At 43.4% G+C, this 8845-nt stretch overlaps 1 protein-coding gene across 3 annotated transcripts in view; it reads left to right on the top strand.

Annotated features, from left to right (window-relative positions):
• Positions 1–484: 484 nt before the first annotated feature.
• The window catches only part of CSNK2A2 (casein kinase 2 alpha 2), a 38437-nt gene continuing 30076 nt past the window's right edge, over positions 485–8845 (top strand). The window contains exons 1-2 of one of the 3 annotated variants that reach the window (XM_073226082.1): positions 485–1002; positions 1784–1895. In XM_073226082.1, the coding sequence (XP_073082183.1) occupies positions 899–1002; positions 1784–1895 (216 nt within the window). In that variant the 5' untranslated portion in view covers positions 485–898. The remainder of the gene's footprint in view (positions 1003–1783; positions 1896–8845) is intronic. The other 2 variants (XM_037025273.2, XM_073226083.1) reach the window with 2 other exon arrangements.

Here is an 8845-nt window from a genome sequence, read left to right as displayed (position 1 = left end):
GGAGCCTTGAGGTTGAGGAGTCCATTGGTGACAGGGTAGCAGGGTAGGGGGTGGGGACAGGGTCACTGGAGTGGATGGGGAAACCTTGAGGTAGGGGATGCTCTGAGTGATAACAATCGTCGGGGAGGAAACCGAAGGCAGCAGGTTGGGTGACAGGAGGGTCATTGCAGGGTCAGTATGGGAGCACGGTGTGGGTAAACTCGGGGTAGTAAGAGGGTGGAGGGCTTGGGCTAGGTGTCTCCAGGACAGTCCTGAAAGGGTCCATGAGGAGTACGGCTCTGAGGCAGCAGTCTGTGGGTGCGGAGGCCCGGCGCGGAGCCGTCACGCCAGACCTGGGAGAGGGAGGGTGGCGCGGGGGCGGGGATTCGGGCGGCGGGGGGCCGGGGGCGGGGCGGTGCCGGGCCGGGGCCGCGCGGCCGGTCCCCCCGCGCTGCAGGGGGCGCTGTGAGTCTGGGCGGCCCCGGCCGGGCGGCGGCCGCTCCTGGTGAGCGCGGCCCCTTTCCGGGTTTTCTCCTCCTCCTCCTCCTCTTTCGTCGCCGCCGCCGCCGCTGCCCCTTTCCCGGCTGGCGGCTGCTGCTGCTGGTGTGGCCGCAGCTGCCCCCGCCGCCTCGGGGCCGCGAACCGAGCGGAGACCGCCGCGGAGCACGAGCGCCGCCCGCCCCGCCGCCTCACCGCCCCGCGGGCCGTTCTAGGGCCGGGCCGGCTCGGCCGGCGCCCCCCGCGCCCCCAGCCCGCCCGCCCCCGCGGGCCCGGCCTGGCGCTGCCGTCCTCCGCCGCGCTCCTCCGCCGCCTCCTCCAGCGCCCTGCGGCCCGCCGTCTCCTCCGCCCGCCGCCCCGCGCCCCCAGCCGCGCCGCCGCCGCCCTCTGCACCCCGCGGCGCCCCCCGGTCCCACCCGCCATGCCCGGCCCGGCCGCGGGCAGCAGGGCCCGGGTCTACGCCGAGGTGAACAGCCTGCGGAGCCGCGAGTACTGGGACTACGAGGCTTACGTCCCAAGCTGGGGGTAAAGCCGCCGCCGCTCCCCTCCCCCCGCCGCCGAGCCCTCTTACCCCCTCCCCTCCCCTGCCCTGCCCTCCCGGCCGCCCCCCAGCGCAAGCCGCCCTCCGCCTCCGCTGGGCCTCCTTGGGTCTGGGGTCGGAGGCAGGAGTCTTCTCTTTTGCATTTGCCCTCATCTCCCCCACCCCACCCGCCGCCCTTTTCTTCCCTTTCTCCTCGCCTGGTGCACCCTCCTCCCCCTTACCCCAAGGAATGCTCTCTTACTGAGAACTGAGGGTCCGGGGACCAGAGCCTGGTGCAAATGAGGGAGCAGCCCTTCCTTCTCGCACTTTTGGGTTTCTATTGGGGTGGGAAGTCAGCAGCTGTCCTCTTGAGCTATTAAAATTGTCTGCCTTTTTAGCTTTTTGAAATGAGGCTGGGTGGGAGGAAGATTTTTAAAGACATCCACATTCTCAGCAGGCGCTGTCTACCTTCCGGGTGTGAAGTGTAAGGCAGATGTTGTGGCGCCCTCCAGGATGGGTGCTTTGCCCACCCCTCTAGGTCGTCTCAGAGCAGTGCCTTTCTACCTCATCTCCCCAAGTTAGGAGAGACCAGTTAGGTTAGGAGCTGTGTGCAGAGCGAAAGGAGCCAAGTTTATGTTGTGCCTTTCATTTAGGGAATGAGTTGTGGCGTGATGTATAGACACTTCCAAGTGCTTGATTAATGGAAGCGGCTGGAGGAAGGTATAGTGGGCATAGGCTTGGTTAATCCCAAATCCTGGCATTTATGTGTCACTCTTGCCTTTACAGTAATCAAGATGATTACCAACTGGTTCGAAAACTTGGTCGGGGAAAGTATAGTGAAGTATTTGAGGCCATTAACATCACTAACAATGAGAGAGTGGTTGTAAAAATTCTCAAGGTGAGTGTCTTATGAGTGGCTTTAATTTTTTTTTTCACAGGTTGGGTGGATATAAACTACTTCTGCCACATTGTAGAATGAACAGAATGAATAGTGCAGGCTCTTATTTTACATAGCTTTTGTCTGATGTCCCTCCCACTACCCCTTCTCAGACCCTATTTTCCTGTGAACTTTTGAGGAAATGTATAGACCTGTTCCAAATCTAAGGATGGTATTTCAGGAATATACTTGTTATTAAAATAAAATTGTCTGCCTTTTTCGATTATGGGTTCCTAAAATAAAAATTCCAAATGGACTTCATTTGTTACAAAATGAGTAAGTATTCAGAAGAAAGAAAAGCTACTTCATGACGATCCCATCAAACCAAGGGCCCCTTGAGCACTGAGTTTGTTACCTCTTGGTGCTCTAAGTTGTTCCAGAAAGAAAAGTTGGGAAAAACTGGAACAGCCTTAAAGATGAATTTGGAGCCTGAGTGGAGGGAAACACCTCAGTGGAGAGTCATTTGTTTGTACCCCTTTGGTGATAAAAGTTGCAGGTAAGGTGGATATAGTGAACCAGTAGTGCCAGGAAGGTTCATGTTGCTTTTCAGCTAGTAAAAGTGAAATAGGGAGCAGTAGAAGAATACAGTTATAGTGGATAAAATAATAATTGCAACAAAACAGTCAATGTCTTCTTTAGGAGCCTGAGTTTGATAAAGAAAGCCTTTTGTCATCTGTTGGATGAAGACATGATCTTAATGAGTATGAAGATTTGACTAAGTTGTCCTTCAAGTCACTGTGTAGCTGTAATAATGTTTTATAGGGTATACTAAAAATAATTCTTAGAATCTGTCAAATGGTACTTACAGGTCATTTAATGTGTATGCATGTCAGTGAAATATTGAGAAGACCATGCAGTAATTAATATAAGTACTTTTTATATATACAAGCCATTTTGCAGAGGCTGTTAATAAGAATGTAGGGTTAAAAAAACTGTTTTTTTGTGTCTTAAGGATGGAGTTAGGGCAGTTGTATTCTTGTTTAATATAAGGGGTCTGGCTTACACTGTCTGAAAGTCACCTTTCAGAAAAGTGGTCAACTCTATATTACTTAGTTCCATCCTCGCCTAGTGACGAAGAAGCAGAACTGCAGTAGAGAGAAGTAGGCAAGGTTACTTGTGCTGTCAGAATCACCAGTGACAAGTGAGCAACCGGCATTGAAGATTGGAGTTTGACTCCCCTCCTCCCTAAATATGAATTGCACCTATAAAGTCACATGGTCTTGTTTTTTCTTTATAAGCATAAATATTTAAAGAAAAAGTTTTCTTCAGAGAAGTCACCAGAGGAATCCATACAATTTTTTCCTTTAAACATAAGCATAAATGCTTTTAATATAAGCTGTTTACACTCTTCCCAGAAACTGAGCAAGATGTAAATTGAAATTAGGAATATCCATACTCCACTGCTGTACATTCAGAAAAATGAACTGCTGACTCTAAAGCAATTTCAGAAAAATGTCTAAAACTTTTGTGTGATGGCATTTTTAAGACAAGTGTGCAACTTCCTGAGGTGTCTTTTTTGAAAGGAACAGCATCCAGGTGTTCAGTATGTTCACATAGGAAAGCATCATAACCCCCTTTGGTTTTCTGTCTAAACAACGTCAGAGCATTGATAGTTGGACAGTTATTCTCCTGCTCTAAAGATTAGCAGGATATGTTTAGGGAACCCACATATGGAAGCTGAAGGTTATTTTCATGGACTAGAAACTAGGCACAAAGAAATTTGTCTACCATCATTATGTTGAAATGATGCTTAGCCAGAATTCCTATTTTTCCTATTTCTTCCTGTCTTGTACTGCTCATTTTAGCAGTGGATTGTAAGATCTTACCATTGAGCATGGAGTAAGTTCCAGTGTTCTGGAATTAAGATTTGGGAGGCCCCGTTGATCCTCCAGGTAAAGTGTTGTTTTTTGTGTCTTCTCGACACAAATTCTTTTCAGGGTGTGGCCTGAACACCTTGTTTCCACTGGTGAACACTACACTCTTGTTTCTCAAAGCCGTGTAGCATTTCTATCCATATTTTGTTCTATCTGAAGGATGGTGTAAGAAACTACTAAGGGTAGTGTATTTTTCTTATTGTTCTGACAGGCTGAATTAAAGTAGATTAAAAGTATTGTTTTTTAAAAAGAACCAGGGTCTTTATCCAGAGTTGTGCACCCCTATTCAGACAAGTTGAAGTTATGACTAGTATCTGCTGTTGTCATGTTTGGTCGTAGGAAATTAGGTCCTTAGAGAGTACCAGCTGCTTGTAATTTGCAGGAATCTAGGAAAGCTTCCTTTTCATATAGGCTGACTGTATTTCAACTGCAGGAAGGAATTTAAGTATCAGTGTGCACTTAGAGACCAAGATAGAGGGTACATTCCTTGAGGTCAGGGGTGTCTTCTTTTATGGTGAATAATTTTCATTCAGTCTTTTCCAGTATATGAGAATGGTTAGATGATGAATGACCACAGAGGAACTTTATATCATTTAATTTTCATGAGTATATTTAAAAAAATTTTTTGACCATAACATACTGGGGCTATTAAAAGGTTTTAGGAATTTATAAATTGGTAAGCAAATTGTTACTGTCTATCCTGAAGTGACATTCTGAGGTTAAAATCTTAAAAGAGAACTTCACAATCAATGGGGAGTGTGTGTCTTTTTTGATAGAAATTGTTTTGAAGAGAAAAAATTGGCAGGGGTCGGGGTGTAAGAGTTAATGCAGCAGGGTGGAAATCTACTTTAGTGCCTAAAGTTTCATGTATGGACTCGAAAAGTCTGTTTTTCAGTTTGTAGTGCTTCTTAGGAAGGTATCCACAGAAATAAAAGTATTTGGCCATTTTGAACAACTTTGAGCAATTTGTGAGCATCACTTCTGTATGGATTTCAGCCCTTTCTGGGGTTCTGGGGATCCTTCAAGTTAAACTGCTATTTCCTAAATAGATGTTAAGAGCTATACCATTTAAAAAAAAAGAAATGTAGTGTTTTGAACCTATGCTCCAGTGACTTGGAAATTCTCACATAAGGCTTCTTGCTGATAGTCTTATTTTATAAAGAGCTTGGCTATCCCCTAAATTTTTCCCAGGAATTACTTCTCTAGCTTAAAACAAAGAATGATGGCAATATGGGTATATATTTAAAGCATGTTTAGCATATTTTTATATATTTCTTAGCTGTCAGGAGTTAGTGTCGAAAGAAGGCTGAGATGGCTGTTGATTACAGGTCCTTGCCGGGTACTGCATAGTGAGCTGACGACTGAGCTGGTAATGTTCGCTGCCTGCTGGCGCAGTGCTTTCTCTATTTCTACTTTCTCAGGTGGTAGGGTTCTTTAACCCTCTGTTTACTTTGTTAGCAAGTATACCAAGACAACAACTTCATGAAGCAAGATGTTAGTATTAACTTACCTTAATTTCTTTGTGATTCATAGTTTTCAGAAATATCTCATGTTAAAAAAGTTGAAACAGTGTTTTTAAAGTTTTAGTAACATTAAAAGTAATATAAATTTTAAAAATTGTGAACTAGTCAGTGTTGTTTCTAATGTGGTTATGGGGACAGATATTGAAATTGTGGTTAACCTGTGTGAAACAGAATCACACAATATGGGAGCATAGACATCATTAGAGCTCAAGCCCCTTTTTACAGTAAACCAAGACCCAGGGAGAGAGCCTGCAGTTTGCTCAACCGCGCATGGTGAGGTTTAGGACCCTCTGTTCCTGTCGCGGAGTCATGGTAGATGTGAGGAGCACAGTTAGGACATTTGCTGGATATTTGACTTCTTGATGTTTTTGAAGTATTCTGGAAAGATGGACAAACACTCACCAGAAGTCAAATGCAGTTAATTTGTTTCCCCTGATTTTTTAGGTTATTCTTGGCTTTGGTGGGCTGCTAGTTGAAATGTGGAGTAAATGAATACCCAGAGAGCTCTAGGGACCCAGACAGGGGTTCTCTGATTTGTATCCACAACAGGTTTAATGCATAAGTGAAGCATTACTTTTCTCTCTGGGGAGCCATGATAACCAGTGCTTTTTATACTTTTTTAACCTATATATATCCTCTAAGTTCATCATGATCACTTTCCAGACTTTAGGGTTAACAGTTTTATCCCTTTAATGTATTAGAATTTATTGGAGAGTGAACTATGTGTAAAAAGAGTATCTTGACACAGTACCCTTTTTCATGTGTAGAGCATTGTTTCAGATAGTTTCTAGATCCTAATTTTAGGATCTGCCTCCTCATAATCAGGGTGGTGTAGTATAGGAAGTTCTTTCAGTGGCATGAAGAAGACCTGGGTCCTACAATCAGCTTCCTCATTTATACCCATTTGAGTGTTTTTGTATCTGTAAAATGAGTATACTTTTAACTTAGAGGGTTGTTTGGAGAATCAAATGAAATGTAGATAGATGCATAGGTAGGTAGAGGATAGTGTTTTAGTAATCTACAAAGTGGCTTTCTTTCCTGAGAGTGGCGGGAAAGTAGGCTGCCTGCATTCAGATGTTCATTCCAACACTCTCTGACCTTGAGCTCTGTGACTTAAACTGTGTCAGTGTCCTCATGTAATGCTGTATTAATGGTACTCAAGTCAGAGTACTGTTAAATGCCCTTCAAACAGTGCCTGGCACTTAGAAAGCAATACAATATGGTTATAATGACAATATTTCAGTTGGGCCAAGTGAGTGATTTTAGAGGGCAGAACCAGTAGTAGAAAGGGCTGTACTATTTTCTTGATGAGATTCAAAATGCCTGCTGTATGCCTCACTTTTTAAAATTAAATCCTGAGACTAAACCGTTACCCTCAAGGAGTTGCTAATGTAACTGAAAAGATGAGACTTGAGAGATTAGGGGAGAAGCTGCTGTGAAGAGGTAACATTGCTTAGATAATGTTTATATTTGGGTCAGATGCAGTGGATTTAGAGATGATACCAAGGTAATAAAGTAAATGGCATCATCCAGGCTGAACCTCCTTCCTCACTCTGGCCTGCATTTCTGGCAACCATGTTCATTGTAATGTTTGTTGCAGGTGATGGACTTAATATCCTGGTAGGGTAGTTGTTGATTTGGTAGAGGCATATAAGTAATCCCAGATTTGAAAGTTCTGAGCTATATTTCTGCTTTCTTGCCTTAAATTTATTAATTCAGTTGTGCTTGGAAAAAAATTACAATAGGACTTTGCCTGTTAATATTTGCTGGGATTTATTGAGGTCATAATTTGTATGCCTTTGGTAGATCTTAGTTTGGAAATTCGGTCACAATTAAATGCTGATAGTTGAAGTCATCCTCAGACTTGGCTTTTTAAAAATCAGCTCTGAGTAAATAAATAGGTCAGATTACTGACTTTATCAGCTTTTGTCTTTTGAAGCAGCCCATCACTAAATTTGTCTTTTGTTTAAAAATTTGTTAATGTTAGTGAATAGGGAAACAGGAAGAAGTGCCTTACTTTTGAAATACGTTGAACAAGGTTCTCCTGAATAGCTGGATCTCTTCATCATGTGGGCAGAAACCTTCTGAATAGTTCCTTCTTTCCTTCCTTTCCTGAAGGGGGAAAAAGGGAGGGAGAAAGGAGAAAGATAGTTCTTGAATAGTTCCTTCCTTCCCTCCCTCTTTTTCGCCCTCCCTGTTTGCCTTTTCTTCCTTTCCTGAGTTCATACACAGAAAATTTTAAAGAAGTTTTTTTCCTTTAAATATTCTTTCTAGGTGTGTGCATAATTGAGTTTATTATTGAAACTTAATTTAATACTTTCTTTTTTTTTGCTTTTGCCATTTTATATACTAGACTTGGAGTAAAAAATTTTTTTTGGTGTGGAAAACAACTGAACTGATTCAGTTAGAAGCTTTTAAACAGCTACTCTCTGAATTGGAATACACCAACCTTAAGTGGGAGAGACTTTTTCTAGCATGCAAGAGGAAATGATGTGATTCTCATGAAAGTGTGTTACTTTCTGCACTTTGTGTAACTGGTCATGAACGAATGCAAACAATGAGCTAGGGGATCAAAGCATCCTCATTTCTGTAAAGTTCATGATCTGTTTTCCTTAGGATGCCAAGAGTCCTCCCTTATAAAGCCTAACCTTTTCTCTCCAGTTCTGTTTATAGAATTAAAATGGTCACTTTCATTCTCTGGAAGCTCATTGGTTTTTTTTATCTCTGGGAGTGCCTCCCAGGTTAAGGGGAATAAGCTTGAGCTAAAAGGAATTACCTATAGCCTGGTTCCTGTAGAGAATAGGTGCCCATGTGTTGGAGGGTGTTTCCTGGGCTGTAGGTCCCTTTCCATTTGCACAATTTCTTGGTCTTCAGTGAGTGTGTGAGACTAGCTGCTGTGCTCACACATTGTGCCACTTCAGAATTGCCCTGCTGTCACCAGTCTGTAGCAGTGGAAGTTGTTGGACAGGTGACAGTTGGGCAGCAAAATATGCTTCATGTGCTCTTACATCACCTTTAGACATAATGAAAGATATCTTAATCTTGACTGGATTGTCCAGGAGCAGCGTGCCTGCCTGACCTGTTGCTGAATAACAGGAGAGCAGAGCATGGCTTTATATGGGGCATTGTCATAAAAGCAACTTACTTAATGGATTTCTTCTGTACTAATTCACTGTTAGGAGAGAGGAAAGTTTTTGGTGTTTATAGGCTTCAGGCGGTGGTGGGGTTTTGTTACCACTCCCACAGATCTGTAACTGCTTTTCAGTAATGGGTGACAACTCTAGAATTTTCTTACACTGAATGTACTGGTAGCATTAGCTGAATTTGTAGATAGGATAGCCAGCTTTTATTTGCCTTTAACTTTTTGATGTAATTTCAGACTTAGAGAAAAGTTTTCAGAATTCTTATATATCTTTCATCTAGATTTCTCAAATGTTAACATTTGCTTCCTTTTCTCTCACATATGCGTATGTGTGTATGCACACATATGTATGTATGTACATAGATAATTACA

The sequence above is a fragment of the Manis javanica genome, chromosome 17 (genome assembly GCF_040802235.1).
Source record: "Manis javanica isolate MJ-LG chromosome 17, MJ_LKY, whole genome shotgun sequence".
NCBI lineage: Eukaryota > Metazoa > Chordata > Mammalia > Pholidota > Manidae > Manis > Manis javanica.
Note: the sequence above shows the minus strand (reverse complement) of the source record. Positions and strands in the feature narration are given on the sequence as shown.